Source organism: Clupea harengus, chromosome 5, assembly GCF_900700415.2.
Source record: "Clupea harengus chromosome 5, Ch_v2.0.2, whole genome shotgun sequence".
Classification (NCBI taxonomy): domain Eukaryota; kingdom Metazoa; phylum Chordata; class Actinopteri; order Clupeiformes; family Clupeidae; genus Clupea; species Clupea harengus.
Genome location: NC_045156.1, coordinates 16,147,145 through 16,166,894, shown reverse-complemented (window position 1 = coordinate 16,166,894; position 19,750 = coordinate 16,147,145). Strand labels below are relative to the sequence as shown.

At 46.4% G+C, this 19,750-nt stretch overlaps 2 protein-coding genes and 1 long non-coding RNA gene across 3 annotated transcripts in view; 1 reads left to right on the top strand and 2 right to left on the bottom strand.

Annotated features, from left to right (window-relative positions):
- Positions 1-8,089: 8,089 nt before the first annotated feature.
- myog (myogenin) lies at positions 8,090-12,174 on the top strand. Its single transcript, XM_012832005.3, has 3 exons — positions 8,090-9,061; positions 10,442-10,547; positions 11,420-12,174. The coding sequence occupies exons 1-3, from the start codon at positions 8,294-8,296 to the stop codon at positions 11,536-11,538; spliced, it is 993 nt and encodes a 330-aa protein (XP_012687459.2). The 5' UTR covers positions 8,090-8,293; the 3' UTR covers positions 11,539-12,174.
- Positions 12,175-13,220: 1,046 nt separating this feature from the next.
- LOC116220527 lies at positions 13,221-15,257 on the bottom strand. Its single transcript, XR_004163719.2, has 2 exons — positions 14,397-15,257; positions 13,221-14,324 (listed from the first exon to the last, which is right to left on the bottom strand). It is a non-coding gene; the product is annotated as an uncharacterized LOC116220527 (long non-coding RNA).
- Positions 15,258-15,465: 208 nt separating this feature from the next.
- Positions 15,466-19,750, bottom strand: part of ppfia4 (PTPRF interacting protein alpha 4) — a 134,990-nt gene continuing 130,705 nt past the window's right edge. Inside the window, exon 30 of the mRNA XM_042707832.1 lies at positions 15,466-16,372. The gene's annotated coding sequence lies outside the window, so the exon portion shown is untranslated. The remainder of the gene's footprint in view (positions 16,373-19,750) is intronic.

Sequence of the window (19,750 nt, the reverse complement as noted above, 5' to 3'; positions counted from 1 at the left end):
GACCAAGTGTAACAATAAATACAATTTTACATAAGAAATAGAAAAAGTGCAGGAATGTAACTACTGTAAGTGCAAGTTAAGTACTAGTAGAAGTGCAAGTTAGGAAGGGAGGTGCTCTCTAAAGAGTTGGGTAGAGAGGGACGCCCCTGCTCTGGTAGTGCTAGGCAGCTCGTTCCACCAACGTGGAACTAAGAAGGAGAATAGTCTAGATTGCCACACTTGCACAGACGGCAGTGCTAAACGACGCTTACTAGACGAGCGCAGCATCATTGGGGTAACATTTGCCCTTACAAGAGCATTTAAGTAGGTGGGAGCAGAACCAGCAATCACTCTGTAAGCAAGCATAAGTGACATGAACTTAATGCGAGCAGCTACCAGCAGCCAGTGGAGCTCAATGAGTAGCGGGGTGCCCTCTTTGATTGGTTGAACACCAGACGCGCCGCCGCATTCTGGATCATCTGTAGTGGTCTCACCACGCAAGCCGGCAGGCCCGTTAGGAGGGCGTTGCAGTAGTCAAGGTGGGACATCACCAAGGTTTGTACCAGCAGCTGGGTGGCATACTGGGTTAGGTCAACCTGATTTTGCGGATGTTGAATAGCGTGATGCGGCACGACCGGGAGACAGAGGCAATGTTAGTCCCTGAACCACTTACTCTTACTTTACTGACTGTTAGTACTGTTAGTCCCTAACTTAGCCTCAGGTGAACAAAGTGTGTGGATGTAAACAAACCCGACAGCATTAGGCCTGCACTGTGGCTCTTCCTGGAGTCCTGGCCTCCTTATTGGTGTTTATGCGTGTGTGTGTGTGTGGTGTTTATGGGGGTGTGTGTGTGTGCTCAGGCCCCCTCAGAGCTCATGTCAGCCTGAAGTACTACACCACACACACACCGCACACACACCACACACACACCGCACACACACACACCACACACACAGCATACTTCACTCTGCCACACACACCGCACACACACACACCACACACACACCACACTTCACTGCCACACAGCTCTCTCACCATCATCCACTTAAAGATAATTACAGCGTACATCCACTTTTAGTATGATTTACTGACGGCCTGTTATAATGGAACTTATATGATTTGATATGTAGAACAGGGGGGTGAGTGATAGAGATAGAGAGATGGAAGGCAGGTTAGAGAGAAGGATATATACAGTATGTGTGTGTGTGTGTGTGAGAGAGAGAGAGAAAGATAGAGGGAGTGAAAGAGAGAAATAGAGAGAGTGTGAGAGAGGGAATGAGAGATAGAGTGATATAGAGATAGGGAGAGGGAGAGAGGCATGCGTTTGTGAGCAGTGTTTGGGATGCCAGTGTTGGGTGAGGCAGTGGGGGCCGGGGTGTGTGTGTGTGTGTGGGGGGGGGGGTGTGTGTGTGTGATGGTTTGGGGGGGTGGTCAACGACCATTCCTGTGACTTAACATGACACCACTTGCACTAAGACGGCGGCAGCTGCACGCGCACATGCCTTCCATGCTGTTTAGTGTAGTGTGTATCTGATCTGTGTGTGTGTGTGTTTAGTGTAGGGGATTATGGGCCGATAAAAAGGCCCAGTGACGGCCACGCCGCCCGGCTCAGGCCACTACTGTTCCCCCCCCCCACACACACACACACACACACTTTAAAGGCCTTCCTGGGCGCTCCGGAGCCCCACACACACACACACACACACACACACACACACACACACACACACACACACACACACACAGGTGCCCCAGCACCAGCCTCTCTCTCATGAATGGGGGCATTCACATGGGGCGGAGTAGGTGGATGAGAGGCCCGGGGGGAATGCGCTCTTATCTCATCTACAGTAACAACACTAGGGCACTGCAGGGCAAACAGCACCTCATGGGGCTCTCAGAATGAATGAATGAATGAATGAATGTTTGTATGTATGTATGTATGTATGTATGTATGAATGTATGTATATATGAATGAATGAATAAATGTACGAATGAATGAATGTATGTATGTATGTATGTATGTACAGTATGTATGTATTTATGTATGTATGTATGTACAGTATGTGTGTATGTATGTATGTATGAATGACTGAATGAATGAATGTATGTATGTGTGTGTGTATGAATGTATGTATGTATGTATGTACAGTATGTATGTATGTATGTATGAATGAATGAATGAAAGCATGTATGTATGTATGTATGTATGTACAGTATGTATGTATGTATGTATGTATGTATGTATGTATGTACAGTATGTGTGTATGTATGTACAGTATGTACGTACGTACGAATGTATGTATGAATAAATAAATAAATGTACGAATGAATGAATGTATATATGTATGAATGTGTGAATGAATGAACGAAATTTATGAATGAATGAATAGCAAGTGTGATATAAAAAAAAGATTTGTAAACACTTCATGTTACTCTACCCTTTATCACACTGTAATTATGCCATTAAGTACACTGTTGCAGACTACTTATCAGAGTGTCACACTGATTGACCCTTACCATAAACTGGTCCCCAATCCTAACCTTGACCCACATGTTTACACATGTGATCTAATTCTTAATTTGATCTCACCCATCATTTTGCTATATGTTACACTGTATTGCTACTGCTACTGTACACTGTTGTACTTTACTGTTTAGTTACGATGTAACAAAGACACAGTGATCTAACCTGTGACCAACGATGTCACAAAGGCACAGTGATCTAACCTGTGACCAACGATGTCACAAAGGCACAGTGATCTAACCTGTGACCAACGATGTCACAAAGGCACAGTGATCTAACCTGTGACCAATGATGTCACAAAGGCACAGTGATCTCACCTGTGACCAACGATGTCACAAAGGCACAGTGATCTCACCTGTGACCAACGATGTCACAAAGGCACAGTGATCTCACCTGTGACCAACGACTGATCTGGAGCCGCAGACAAGGATCTATTGCTTCAGCCTTTGCAGACAGGTATTGATCGAGATATTGATCGAGCCACAGCCCTACGCGTGGCCCAGAGGGGCATGGCCTACTTTCTTAATCGGCGGAGATGGCTGATCAGTCATCAATAGAGCAGTGCTGATTGGCCAGAATGCTGCATATATACTCCGAAAAACAGCTCTACAGCTCTCAGTGAAGGAGAAACAGCTCTACAGCTCTCAGTGAAGGAGAAACAGCTCTACAGCTCTACAGCTCTCAGTGAAGGAGAAACAGCTCTACAGCTCTCAGTGAAGGAGAAACAGCTTGTGTAGAGGTTAAGACGTTACACACATTTCAGAGGCAGTGCATCATTTTATGTTTTTTTTTATGTTGTAGCCCAGGCCTGGTCCGGAGTCAGCTGGTGCTGGTGGCGGTGGTCTACTGAAGTACACTGAGTGAGTGATCTCGACAGATGAACTCACACTGACATAAGAAGGAGAGAAAGGGAGAACGTGGGGTGGCTCTTTGGTAAATTTGGGCACGTTTTTGATGGAGGGGGGGGCAGATATGGGTGGTGGGGGGCAGCATCTGTTGCAGTCACTACAAGCCCCCCCCCCCTCCAGCCTACACACATCACACACACTCCTCTGAAAGCAATAATGGGTGGGGTGGGGGGGTTATGATATTTTTCTAAAGCAGGAGAGCCAACGCTGTGAAGGGTTAGTGATCCAGGACTAATGTTGCTGTCACGATCAGGGCATTTCTTTACTCAAGCCCAGTACACACACACACACACACACACAGACTCACACACACACACACACATACACACACAGAGACACCACAAACAGACTCACACACACACACACACACACAGAGACTCACACACACATACATACACACACACACACACACACACACACACACAGAGACACCACACAAAGACTCACACACACACACACATACACACAGAGAGACACCACAAACAGACTCACACACACACACACACACACACACACACACACACACACAGACTCACACACACATACACACAGAGACACCACAAACAGACTCTCTCTCACACACACACACATACACTAACCAACCCACCCCCCCTCCCCATGTCCAGCTGTCCAACAGCGTGCCCTGACTTGTCACAGAGGAGAAGTGAAGTTCTTCAGGCACTGACAGGCCAGGCCAGCAGGTCAGCGCATACTCATCACACACACACACAAACACACACACACACACACACACACTTGACAGGGCAGGCCAGCAGGTCAGCACATACTCATCAGACACACTTAACCAGGCTAACGTTACATGTGTGTTTGTCAGTTCAGATAGGAGACAGCCCTATTGTTTAATACGGTGTCCTCCAGTGAAGGTCAAGGCTTTATGTTTCTAAAGGGCAAACACTTTAAACGTGTGTTTTTGTCTCTTGGTGGGAGATGCCTAAAATATGTGAGTGAATGACTGTATATGTGGGGTTTGGATTTTCAAAACAAGATATTGAAACATTGAGTATTAATTAATTCATTAAAATGAATGAATAAGTTAAATTAAGAATTAATTAATTAATAAGTACACAGTGATTTCTTTCTGTATGTATAAAAAATCTCTAAAAATACAGTGCCTTTCATTTCTCTTTTCCTGAAAAATTCGAACAAAACCGAAAAATAAACAAAGACAAAAGACATATTTTGACAACTAAACTATTTATTGCACCCTCAGTATACTACATGAATAATGAAGAACAGAAACAATATCAATGGTGAGATCTTCCTCCTACAGATCTGAGAACAACAACAACAACAGCAACTTTGTCACTGGCGGAGTCATGGCAACAGCTGACAGGGATCTGTGATGTGATGTTTGCCTGTCCAAACAGGGGGCTCTATAGCCCTGCTGAACAAGGGCTTCTCGTCCTGTAAGGAGTGTGCGTGTGTGAGCCTGTCTCTGTGTGTGTGTGTGTGTGTGTGTGTGTGTGTGGGGGGGGGGGGGGGGGGGTGATGATGAGGCACGTGCGGCTGCCACCGTGCCCCAACCCCCCACCCCCGACACACACTCCATTTCTGCTGACAATGGGTTAAGGAGAGGCCAAGGGTCCGGCTGAGTGACTCTAGCATTCTGATCCTCCTCGTCCCCCCCGCAACCCCCCCCCGCCCCCCCAGCCCAGATCTGCTCCACAGAGGCCTCCTGCTGCCCCCCCCCCCAGCCCAGATCTGCTCCACAGAAGCGTCTTTGTGCTCAGGCTGCCACCCGTGTCCATCCATCACAGCCTAACCTGACAGCAACAGCAGCAGCAGCACTGCACACCAGGCCCTTACCACACCAGACCAGGCCCTTACCACACCAGACCAGGCCCTTACCACACCAGGGTCTTACCACACCAGGCCCTTACCACACCAGACCAGGCCCTTACCACATCAGACCACACCAGGCCCTTACCACACCAGACCAGACCAGGGTCTTACCACACCAGACCAGACCAGGGTCTTACCACACCAGACCAGGCCCTTACCACACGAGACCCTTACCACACCAGACCAGACCCTTACCACACCAGACCAGGCCCTTACCACACCAGACCAGGGTCTTACCACACTAGGGCCTTACCACACCAGGGCCTTACCACACCACACCAGGGCCTCACCACACCAGACCAGGCCCTTACCACACCACACTAGGGCCTTACCACACCAGGGCCTTACCACACCACACCAGGGCCTCACCACACCAGACCAGGCCCTTACCACACCACACCAGGGCCTTACCACACCAGGGTATGAGAGGAAGAGCCAGAAGAAATTATATAAAGAAGAAAAGCAGAGGAAAGAGAGAGAGAGAGATAAGAAACATATGGAGAGGAAGAGAGGACATGAGACACAGATAGAGAGAAGAGCTGAAGAAAAGAGAGGAAGGGAGGAATATCTAGAGAGTTCCATGGAGAGTAGGGGACAGAAAAGAGAGAGAGAGTGGTTGAGAGAGAGAGAGGCAGAGAAAGAGAGAGAGAGGCAGAGAAAGAGAGAGAGAGAAAGAGAGAGTGAGTGGTTGAGAGAGAGAGGCAGTGAAAGAGAGAGAGAGAGTAGCAGAGAAAGAGAGAGAGAGAGTGAGTGGTTGAGAGCGAGAGGGGTGTGTGTCTCTGGACGGGAGAGGAGAGGGGTGTGTGTCTCAGTGGAGTGACCTAACAGGGCTGAATTCCTGTCTTGGCCTGAGAGCGGGCAAGAGCGGAGGGCGAGAGCAGAGGGCACTGCCCGCGTGAGTGCCCATGCCAAAGTGGGCATGTGTGAACGCCCTTGCACCATGTCACCCTGGCGACTGCCCCTGCTGCCGCTGCTGCTGGGTCAGTACCCAGAAATACCCCGGGCGGGGGCAACTCATTAGCTGGGAGTGGAAGCAGGGGTGGATTAGCATTAGAGCTATGAGCCCCTACACACACACACATACACACATAGGCACACACACATACAAACACACGTCCGCCCGGGATTTCCAGACCCTGCATGGCTTACCATAACACACCTCACTATGCCTTACAGGTCATGGCACACACGCACACACACACACACACACACACACACACACACACACACACACACACACACACACACACATGTCCGGCCGGGATTTCCAGACCCCGCATGGCTTACCATAACACACCTCACTATGCCTAACAGGTCATGGCACACAACACAACACACACACACACACACACACACACACACACACACACACACACACACACACACTTGCCAATCTCTCCTCCCCATCAATTCACTATAGGTTGTGTCATACACAAAGACACACACAGTACTCTCCATACCTCACCTTCACATTACAAACACACTATCAAACATGCAAACATACTATCACACACACTATCACACACACACACACACACACACACACACAGACATACACTATCAAACATACAAATACACTATCACAGACACACACGCACACACACACACTATCAAAAATGCAAACATACTATCACACACACACACACACACACACACACACACACAGACAGACACTATCAAACATACAAATACACTATCACAGACACACACACACACACACACACTTTCAAACATGCAAACACACTATCACACACACACACTATCACACACACACACACAGAGACACTATCAAACATACAAATACACTATCACAGACACACACACACACACACTATCAAACATGCAAACATACTATCACACACACACACTATCACAAACACACACACACAAACAGAGACACTATCAAATATACAAATACACTATCACAGACACACACACACACTTTCACACACACACACTATCAAACATACAAACATACTATCACACACACAAACACTATCACATTGACAAAAACACTATCACACAATATCACATGTTTTATTCCTCAAAGACAACCCCCCCCCTTGACACACACAAACACACACACACACACACTCCCTCCACATACCCTCATCATCTAAGTACAACACAGCATACAATCACAGCTGACACACACACACACACACACACCAAAATTAAAACTTTTGTTTCATTACAGTGTGCCAAATTAGAAACATAGACTCACAGAAACAGCTCACTCATACAAAAGTCAACACACTCACACTCACACTCACACTCACAATCACACACACACACACTCAAACTCATACTCATACTCACACACACTCACTCAAAAGGAGAGGACTGAACAGGTGTGCAATAATGAACGGTTATACGGAGATGGATAATATGACCCATAGAATAAGCATAAAAAATGGACATTCCTATTCCCAACAATGCAACACAGACAGGGGGACTCAGTGGCAAGATGTGTGTGTGTGTGTGTGTGTGTGTGTGTGTGTGTGTGTGTGTGTGTGTGTGTGTGTGTGTGTCTGTGTCTGTGTGTATGTGTATGTGTGTGTCTGTGTGTGTGTGTGTGTCTGTGTATGTGTGTATGTCTGTGTGTGTGTGTGTATGTGTGTGTCTGTGTATGTGTATGTCTGTGTGTGTGTGTCTTTGTGTGTGAATGTGTGTGTGTGTGTGTGTGTCTGTGTGTGTGTGTCTGTGTGTGTGTATGTGTGTGTGTGTGTGTGTGTGTGTGTGATCAATGGTGTGGGGCATGGATTAACCCATTATGACAGCAGTCTTAGAGGGCACTCTTTCATACAGGCCCTAATCTTCCTGATTTCCATGTCTCCCGAGATCACATTCCCTGACGGTCCGCCGCGGCCCGACGCTGCTCCCTGGGCCGGACTGCCGTGAATCCCCCAGAGAATAGGGAAGGAACAGAGACATGAAGTGTGTGTGTGGGGCTCAGGTTTCTGTGGGGCTCGTGCTATATTTAACAGTGCAGTGATCTCGCTGTGGCCAGAGGCTTTAAATGCCACCCCGACAGTTGGTGGGGAACAGTTGTTCTTCTCCAGCACGAGCTCGGGGAGGGGACAGCGCTCACACTCACACTCACACTCCCACAGACGCATACACTCCAACACTCCAGCAGTCAGCGCTCCCTGATACTCGTGCAGGACCTAAGACAGCGAAGAAGACGAAGAAGAAGAAGAAGTCATTGGAGTCCTTTTCCATCCCGCCAGAACCCAGAGACATGGAGCTTTTCGAGACCAACCCATACTTCTTTCAGGACCAGCGCTTCTACGAGGGGGGGGACAACTACTTCCCGGGTGCCCGGATGCCGGGGGGGTTTGATCAGGGGGGGTACCAGGAGCGGGGCTCCATGATGGGGCTGTGCGGGGATGGCCGGCTGCTGTCGGGCGTGGTGGGGGGGCTGGAGGATAAGGCATCCCCCTCCGCGGGCCTGGGGGTCCCCCTGTCGCCCCACCAGGAGCAGCCCCACTGCCCCGGCCAATGCCTGCCCTGGGCCTGCAAGGTGTGCAAGCGCAAGTCGGTGACGATGGACCGGCGCAAGGCGGCCACGATGCGGGAGAAGCGGCGGCTGAAGAAGGTCAACGAGGCCTTCGAGGCGCTGAAGCGCAGCACGCTCATGAACCCCAACCAGCGCCTGCCCAAGGTGGAGATCCTGCGCAGCGCCATCCAGTACATCGAGCGCCTCCAGGCGCTGGTCAGCTCGCTCAACCAGCAGGACCACGACCAGACCGGCGGCCTGCACTACCGCGCCGCACAGCCACCCAGGGTGAGTCACACACAGGCAGAGCCACACACAGGCAGAGCCACTCACGGCCGGCGACAGGTGCGGTGGGGGGGGAGAGAGGAAGGGGGATTGAGAGGCCAAGGCAGAGATATAGCGTAACTGAAGTATACCATTTAACTATTTAAGTATGCTTTTATACTATTTAAGTATGCTTTTATAAGATTTTTTCACTTTTTGCACTACACATGGGAGATGGATGGGAGGCGGTAGAGGAGAGGAGAGGTGAAGGGAGGGATTGGGAGTTTCACTGAAGAAGTGAAAAGTAAGAACAGTATATTTATTATTTACCAAATGGTAGAGGCATCAACCTCTAGTAAAATAAATATGTCTGGATAAGTTTACTAACAGTAAAATTGAAAAAGAGGAAATTGAAATGGCGTGACTGGAGTGGTCAGGAGCACTGAAGAGGTGCACTGTGACGTGACATGACAGCAGGCCACAGGCACAGGAAGAGATTGTCTGGATGTCATTAGGATGTCATTTTTCTGAATGAATTGATTAGTAACGTATTGTTGGTTATACATGATACACACTCATGGCTCAAACATTTATTATATGACCTGTGGAAAAACTTAATTACTTAATTATAATTCGTCATTAGATTTCTTGCCAGTGTTTTTCCATATGAAATTGAGGAACCTCACTGTAACAATATCTGACACTTGGCCATTGGCTGTGTCCTGTCTGCATAGCTGTGCTTCCTTGAGGATACTCTAGATTGGTGATGACCAGGCAGATAAACCTAACTAGCAGTGACTTCAAATGGGTCAGATCTGGTCCACCTACAGGACACTTAGAATGAATGAATCATTAACTCAACTCCCCTGTCTGGGTCACCATGAACTATTTCAGCATGGATTACTGGGTGTAGTTGTGAAGATGGCTGTCTGCATGTGTGTGTGTGTAGTTGTGAAGATGGCTGTCTACATGTCTGTGTGTAGTTGTGAAGATGGCTGTCTACATGTGTGTGTGTAGTTGTGAAGATGGCTGTCTACATGTGTGTGTGTAGTTGTGAAGATGGCTGTCTACATGTGTGTGTGTAGTTGTGAAGATGGCTGTCTGCATATCTGACTGGATTCCTGGGTGTAGTTGTGAAGATGGCTGTCTACATGTCTGACCGTGTCATGTTCAGCCATCATCACAACATGGCACCCTGTGACCGCTAAACAAAATGGCCGCCTGTTTGCGCTAAGAAAGAGTACCTGCTGATTGGCCCTCCGGCTGTGATGCTCTCGTGACGAGACAGCCTGATTGGCCCTTCGGCTGTGATGCTCTCGTGACGAGACAGCCTGGTGAGGGGGTGGGGCTGTTGATGGCATGATTGACAGCAGTGTGTGTGTGTGTTTGTCTCCTTGGCAACAGGTGTCCTCGTCTAGCGACCAGGGGTCGGGCAGCACCTGCTGCAGCAGCCCGGAGTGGAGCAGCGCCTCGGACCACTGTGCCACCGCGTACACCACCAGCCACGAGGGTAAGAGTGCCCACCACAGCCCATAATATACACCCACAGAACTAAGAGTGCCCACGACAGCCCATAATACTCACCCACAGAACCAGGAGTGCCCACGACAGCCCATAATACTCACCCACAGAACTAAGAGTGCCCACGACAGCCCATAATACTCACCCACAGAACCAGGAGTGCCCACGACAGCCCATAATACTCACCCACAGAACTAAGAGTGCCCACGACAGCCCATAATACTCACCCACAGAACCAGGAGTGCCCATGACAGCCCATAATACTCACCCACAGAACTAAGAGTGCCCACGACAGCCCATAATACTCACCCACAGAACTAAGAGTGCCCACGACAGCCCATAATACTCACCCACAGAACCAGAGAAATCAGAGAGTACCCAGTACAGCCCATAATACTCACCCAACAGATCCACTGAAACCACCGCACACCACAGCTAATATACACACACACACACAAGTCTCCTATGGACCATCTCACACACACCACAGCCCAGATACACTCACACACACACACACACACACACAAATCTCCTATGGACCATCTCACACACACCACAGCCCAGATACACACACACACACACACACACACACACACACACGAGTCTCCTATGGACCATCTCACACACACACACACACACACACACACACACACACACACACACACACACACACACGATTCTCCTATGGACCATCTCACACACACCACAGCCCAGATACACTCACACACACACACACACACACACACAAGTCTCCTATGGACCATCTCACACACTGTGGCATTTAAAATATATACATACGTTTATCACCGTTTATTGTCACGTGCCAGTTGTTTATTGTGTTTGTTTGTTGTTTTCCTGTAGACCTGCTGCATGAGGACTCGTCAGAGCAGACGAACCTGCGCTCTCTCACTTCCATCGTTGACAGCATCACGGACGCCAACACCACTCCCATTTCCTACCCGCTCGACATTTCCAAATAAACCACACGCCACGGGGGGGTGGGGGGGTCAGTCGTAGGGTTAGAGGACCACCACCACTACACCCCTCCTCAAACACACCCATCCATCCCAAACAGCAGTACTGCCTAGCGACATGGGAGGGAGCCAATGACGAACCTTCAACATCCAGCCAATGAGCCGGCGATATTTCCAAGCAAACCTTGTGGTCCATATATTTTTTTTCTTCCAAAAGTTGATCTTTTCTCTTGGGGAGAGTAGGAAAGAGATGTGTAGAGCTGGATGATTTTTTTCCAACCCCAACTTAATGCAGATCTGTGTTTTCCTTTTTTAAAAACACTTGTTTTCGTGTTTTTTTTTTCATTTTATGTGTGTGTGTGTGTTATGCTTACCAAAAAGGGGTAATTTGCGGGGCCAATACCTTATTCAGCAGTTTTGACCAATTTCTGCTTAACTGGACACTAGTCCTGAACTATTGATGTAAATACGTTCCTTTTTCTACAGAGTGGTTTTGCCATTTTATTTTGTATTTGTTGTTTTGCTAAGTTATTTGGACTTTTATAAGAAAGATTGTTGTGTATTTCTGTATTTGTTTTCATTAAGAGAAAAAATAAATTATTGCAAATAACTTTTATGTAAAACTTCTGTCAATTGCACACAATGGTATCACTTGAACCATAATGGAACCAGGACATGTCTAAAGACAAGTGACAAAAACATGTAATAGGTCAAACAGATGATCACAGGTGACACACACACACACACACACACACACACACACACACACACACACACACACACACACACACACACACATTTGTGTCACACTTTCCGATACGGCCGTCTACACTTTAAAACCTTCAACCCAGAAAAATATATCTATTGACAGTGTGCAGTGTGTGGAAATGCACTAAATATGCCCTCATACACATACAGGGACACACACACACACACATATGAACACAAGTATGCAAACCACACACACGCATAAGTAGATGAGAAGATCAGAGAGAGATGGTGACACACGCACACACTCATGCACACACACACACACACACACACACACACACAGACAGACACACGCACGCACGCCTAAGTAGATCAGAGAGAGATTGTGACACACACACACACACACACACACAAACATACATACATACACGCATAAGTAGATGAGTATATCAGAGAGAGATGGTGACACACACACACACACACACACACAAACGCACACACACACACACACACACACACACATACATACATACATACACGCATAAGTAGATGAGTATATCAGAGAATGATGGTGACACACACACACAAACACGTGCACACACACGCACGCACACCTAAGTAGATCAGAGAGAGATGGTGACACACACACACACGCACACACACACACGCGCGCGCGCGCGCACGCCTAAGTAGATCAGAGAGAGATGGTGAAGGAAAACAACAGCTGCACCTGTTACTAGCCTTCTATTGAACTGTCACACACTCCACACACACTTGAGTTTTGTGTTATGCGCCGCCCTCCAGCAGCAGCCACTGCATTACACACAACACTGATGCTAGCTGCTACTGTTAGAATCAGTGGATGTGTGGTTGAGAGTATATGGGCTTATAAACTCTCTGTTCACTGTCTCAAACAGACAACAAAATGTGTACTCTGTCAAGTACCTGCAGCCTCTTTTCAAAAATGAACTCACATGTTGATTTTTAATCTAAAAACAATTTTACTTAGTTGTGTTTCATACATGACATTTAAATAACCAAAAGAAAATGAAGACTTGATTTGTCAGCATTGTCTCACACTTGGCATAAAATACACACATACATCCGTACGTACATACATACACACATACAGAACGTTTAGCTGCCACAGTAGCACATAACATCTGTTGGAATATATTCAAGACATCAGCTGTAAAAATAACAGTAGTAGTAGTAGTAGTAGAAGTAGTAGTAGTAGTAGTACTATTACGCAAATATACACTTTTCATACTTCAGTGTGAGAATTACACTTGTGATTTAGTGTGAAAGAAGGTAGAATGCTGTACTGTATCCCATGTTTACAACAGTGCCCCGTGGTGGCCTGCAGGAGCAGTGTCTGCATTGTGGCGTTTCCCCAGCGACCTGCTGTGTGTGTGTGTGTGCAAGGTAACCATCGAGACAATGGCTACATATGCCCAGTCAGCACATGTACTGGGTCACAGCAGCATTTAAAACAAGACCACCCGCTGGCTACATGTCTACTGGCTGGGTGACTCGTGTGAGAGGATTTGATTGGTTGCCAGAGCAGCGAAGGTGGGCGTGTGTGTGTTTGTATGGATGGCTAAGAGGGACACGTGTGGACTCCGAGGCTGGACCTGAACATTACTGGGCTGCATCCAAATGGGTCTTTACTGGGGGATGCGTCTAAAGCAACGACACGGGGCACCAGTGGTGGGCTCTGATTGGTTGAAGGAAAGGTTATACCACCCGTGCTGTTACAATGTCTGTGATGTCAGTGGGAACTAGCATTCAGCCAATCAGGACCCTCGCTTTCATTGTCTGCACTCTCAGCTTTCTGTAAAGGAACAACAACATTTCATCTTCATACGTCGCCTTGGAGTTATTTATATTTATATTTATTCACACAGGAGATGCATCTAGCTGAACCTACACACATTATATCAGTATGTATACGCCATAGTATTCAAACCCACACACCTGCTGCTGTTAGCAGCTTAGCAGACCTACAAGAAACATTGAGCACTGATTGACGGATTAGCATGGGCACTGGGTTGAGGGAAAGACTGTCCATTCACTATCACCTGGTGATGTCCCCTCTGATAGCCATTTACTATCACCTGGTGATGTCCCCTCTGATAGCCATTCACTATCACCTGGTGATGTCCCCTCTGATAGCCATTCACTATCACCTGGTGCTGTTCCCTCTGATAGCCATTTACTGTCACCTGGTGCTGATCATCTGGGGCTGTCCCCTCCGATAGCCAGGTGTGGAGGCAGCCCTGAAGTTAGCGCTCTGTGATGCTAATCAAGTGTAATGCTAGTCAAGCTCCTCTATAGAGATGCCTTGGAACTTCGGAACAGCATCTTAAATACGACTTTCCACCAGATCAGTCACCCTGATTCTTGAAGATGACAAAGTGAATGTTGACACAGTTGCCTTCACAGTTCTTTTCTCCGCAGGGCAGTAACGACAGCAGAACCCAGAATCCATGACAACACCCAGCATCGGGGAGCAAAGATGAGTTTGCCATGACAACACCCAGCATCGGGGAGCAAAGATGAGTTTGACTAAGATGTGTGTCCATGACAACAACACCCAGCATCGGGGAGCAAAGATGAGTTTGACTAAGATGTGTCCATGACGATGTGTGTCCATGACAACACTCAGCATCGGGGAGCAAAGATGAGTTTGCCTAAGATGTGTGTCCATGACAACGCCCAGCTTCGGGGAGCAAAGATGAGTTTGCCTAAGATGTGTGTCCATGACAACGCCCAGCATCGGGGAGCAAAGATGAGTTTGACTAAGATGTGTGGTCCAGCGAATCCTCAGTGTGTACCGATGCAGATCACTATTGCTTGTTTCATTACATCCACTTCACTTGAATCTGTTTCAATCTGAAGATCTTTATTAACTGTGATTTGGCTGATCAAGGATGACAGTCATTGGGCAGAGAGAGACAGAGAGAGAGAGAGAGAGAGAGACTCAGAGAGAGAGAAAGAGGAACAGAGAGAGAGAGAGAGACTCAGAGAGAGAGAGAGAGAGAGAGACTTAGAGAGAGAGAGAGAGAGACTCAGAGAGACAGAGAGAGAGAGAGAGACTTAGAGAGAGAGAGAGAGAGACTCAGAGAGAGAGAGAGAGAGAGAGACTCAGAGAGAGAGAGAGAGTAACAGAGAGAGAGAGAGAGAGAGAGAGAGAGAGAGAGAGAGAGAGAGAGAGAGAGAGAGGAACAGAGAGAGAGAGAGTTATGGACCTTGGCCTTGTTCTTGTTAACCGTATTTGGTCAACTGGAATGAACTCATCACTGCACATGAGTATTTGTCGAAGTGATCAATAACAGGTTCGTCCACGGAAACGTCCTCACACAAGTGCACTGGGGACCATCAATTACAGCACATGTTGGTCTAGCACACAGCCATCCAACAAACAGAAAGAGTTCACAACTCAGACAAGATTAAGATAATCCCATTTCCATACAATTAGTATATAGTTTTCATCCCATATACAATTTCAATATATATATATATATATTTTTATATGTATATATTTCTATAAAAAACATAGTAAGTCATCCATTTTATATACAGATAGACACTGATAAATACCTTGCATAACCGGAGGGGGAAAGCCTTATACTCTTGTTGCCATAGAAACACCCAGGAAATAGACTCTAACTGACAGGCTACTAGGCGAAGTACACCAGTTTAAAATGGAGAGCATAAGCACATCATCACCACGACGACTACATAACTGGGGTTACTGGGAGAGGAGAGAGGAGGAGGAGGAGGAGGACGAGGGGCTATCCTCCACAGCAGTGGTGCAAACTCCACACTGGATCGAGTCCACAGGCAGGCCAGGACAGCATGGCGTGTGTGTGTGTGACCCACAGGCAGGCCAGGACAGCATGGCGTGGCGCGGTGTGACGTGGCGTTGACGTTGCCCCACCTTCTATTGCACAGAGTCTGAGAGGGGTCGCACAGGGGTGGTTTCAGGGGGGGTGGGAGGTGCGGGGAGGGATACACTTCATGAAGGCCCACCCCCATCCGAGTCGCCTCCAAAAGAGTCCTCCGATTTTGGCATGTTACTCTCGAAAGGCAGCAAGCGTGTGTCCGTACAGATAGTGAGGATGCACTGGAGGGACAGAGAGACGGAGGTACAGGTTCAGAGATCACATGAACAGATAATCACACACACACACGCACGCACGCACGCACGCACGCACGCACGCACGCACGCACGGGTCTGCACCAGATCATGACTGGGTCCGTTACACACACACACACACACACACACACACACACACACACACACACACACACACACACACACACACACACACACACACACACACACACACACACACACACACACACACACACACACACCAGATCATGACTGGGTCCGTTACAGATCCGGTCTACAGCAGTGGAGTAGGTGTGGACACATTTACACTGAAACATGTTGGGTCTAATACAAACACTCTAAAAGAAATGATGGCATTGTAAACACTTGTAACACTCACATAATATGTGAAGAGAAGTTTGAGCGTGCCTTTACAATATGTGAAGAGACACCCCAACGCTGTTTCAGAAGTTTGAGCGTGCCCTTACATAAGGCCAGACACAGACAGTGCCCCCCTTCTTGTAGAATTAGCAGGCTGCGCTGGAATGTTCGGGAGTTATGTCTGACTTCAGGACAAAAAGTGCACGCTTAAAGTCTCCCTAAGATTAGGCTAAAAGATTAGGCTCTTTGAAGTTATTTGTTTAGCTGCTCTCTCTCTCTCTGTATGTGTGTGTGTGTGTGTGTGTGTGTGTGTGTGTGTACTGCTATTTCTCCCTCCTAAGTCATCTTGGGCAGCCCAAACATAATTCTTAAGGATTAACATTTTCTTTGCAAAATTCAGAAGGCATTTTAAATATTTTCCAACTCTCTGTCTTGTGAAAGTGTGAGATGAAAAGAGAAAAAGGGGGACGAGTGAACGAGAGAGTGAGAGAAGGGAAACAAAGGCTGTGAGGCGGATAGATAACAGACCTAGCAGCTCAGCAGCTTTGTGACTGCCAAGCAGAAGGCTCTTTTGACACGGTTACTGATGCTTCCACAACCACTCTCAGACGTACCGCAAAACACACAAGCCCAAAGCAATGGTAACACAGAGGCCATGGACCTGGACCCGTACCTGTAGTTAGTGTCTTCACCCATGCTAGTGTTATGAAGGTAGTGTTAGCAGTGTTAGCTGTATGTGTCTCTAGCCATGCTAGTGTTATGGAGCTAATGTTAGCAGTATGTTAGGGTGACCAGATTTCCCAGACCTAAAACCGGGACACTTTGCGCGCGACCGTAATGCTCGTGCACGCACATGCTTTTTATCCTGAACATGTGCCCAGGTCAGACATAGACATAGATTTTGCCAACAGCACACGTAGGCCTACTGTTCACAACATAATGGGGTATCTCAGTTATTATTCGTGCATTTTCTATGTAGCCTACATATCCAAGAAAAAATATTAAAAGACATTGAGTGAGTTTTGTGTGGGACCAACTTTATTTTTCAGAATTAAAGCATTCTTTTGGAAAATGTACCCACTGAACTTGTGAAAAAGTTTGTGAAAAGGTATTTTTCATTGCATGGCAATAAACAAACTATTTTGAACTGCTGCCACAGGCTTGAACTAAAGTTATGGTGACACTTTACAGTAAGGGTACATGAATTATGAATTATTATTGTGCTTTACTTCATTCCTTTATATCTTATGAATCATCAGGAATTGACATGAGTTCATAGCCTCTCATTCATGACCTCATGCATGAACAACACATCAACTAAAGCATTAGGTGGGTACATTATTAGGCACAAGTTGTGTTCAAATCAGAATTTGCGCAGTGATGACCACATTGTTTTGCATAAAAAGAAATAATCATGATCATACTTATTAAATCACAATTCATAGTAATGTGCCGTACCTAATGCTTTAGTTGTGTTGTTCATTTATGAGGTCACGAATGACAAATGAACACGTCAATTCCTGATGATTCATGGGACATTAAGGAATGCAGTAATACATAAATCATTAATGACATAATGCATAATATTACATATACTACATCAATGAATTCATGCGTGAATTCATGATAATTGTATCCTGTACCCTTAGCGTAAAGTGTTACCAGTGTCCAACAACACACACACCCTATTGGAAACATTCATTCCGTATATTTGTTAGAGGAGTGAATTTGCTGAAGTATCATTTTATTGGCTAACGTCCCATCCTCAGCAGCCCGCTTGAGCTTACCACTTCCAGCGCTAACATTGCTAAAATAGGTGGCTATGCTGCTAGCCCCTGCCTCTACCCACCTGGGGTTATGTTTGGCTGTTTTCACATGATCTTTCACATCTGCGCTACCACCATGGCTTACAGAAAATGAGGTTTTGCAGTGTGTGCAGAACGATGCATAATCATCGCCCTGGACTAGCTATGGATATAGCCTGACCATTAAAACTAGACAGATAGAAGAGGCTTTTGCAACAATGTTTACAAATATACATTGTAACGCTGGCTGCACAGATTATGCAGACACAGACCACTACGATTGACTGACACACATTGTTCAAATCAACTGCTGGACACTTTATTAGTCCTTCTACATGGGTTTAGTTAATGATCGGGCTATAATAAGTAGGGATGGGTATCGTTTGGGTTTTTTCCAATACCGGTGCTAAACCGATACTTTTAAAACGATACCGGTGCCTGAACTGATACTTTTTTTTTTTTTTTTTAAGCACAAAGCGACGATTGACGACATTAAAGAAAGGCTTTTTTTATTCCCAAGGCAATTTTTTTTCTTCAAATTGAACAATATATTAACTGTTTAAAGTATATTATAAATAAAAAAACATACAAAACACTTGGCTTCAAACTACAGCTTCAAACTTTTTAACTTCAAACTATGAACATTATATTAACTGTAAACAACAGTTTATAGTATACTTAAATAAATATAAATAAATACAAAAAACAGCTTCAAACTTCTTTTGCAAAAATAAGAGCATATTTGCCTTTGGAGTCAAAAATGTATTATTTTGTTTGCATTTATTTCATGAAATTTCACCATTTTATGAGTTGTTTACCTATCTTTTCTATCTTGTTTATAGTTAATCTTGTTACTTGAGCACACTGAGTATGAGAAAATGTGTACTGCCCCTTTAAGAGACTACCGTAGGTTAGCTGTCATCTCCGTTTATTTTTCAGTCTTCGGTTGCTGATCTGCCTTTGACTCTTGCCTTCTCTCCCCTCTTTTCACGCAATTGTTTTGTTGCATTTGCATTTTTTTGTGCGAAATACAGCCACACTTTTGACCGTTTACCTTTCAGTATTTTCTCTGTTAAAAGGTTGATGGCTAGTTCTGTTTGTGCTTGCTCTGTGAAATGCTGCCTGCTCTTCACCGTCATAAGACTGTTGCTATGAAAACACCAATGAGCGTGAGCGACACAGGACAAAGATTACATTGGGA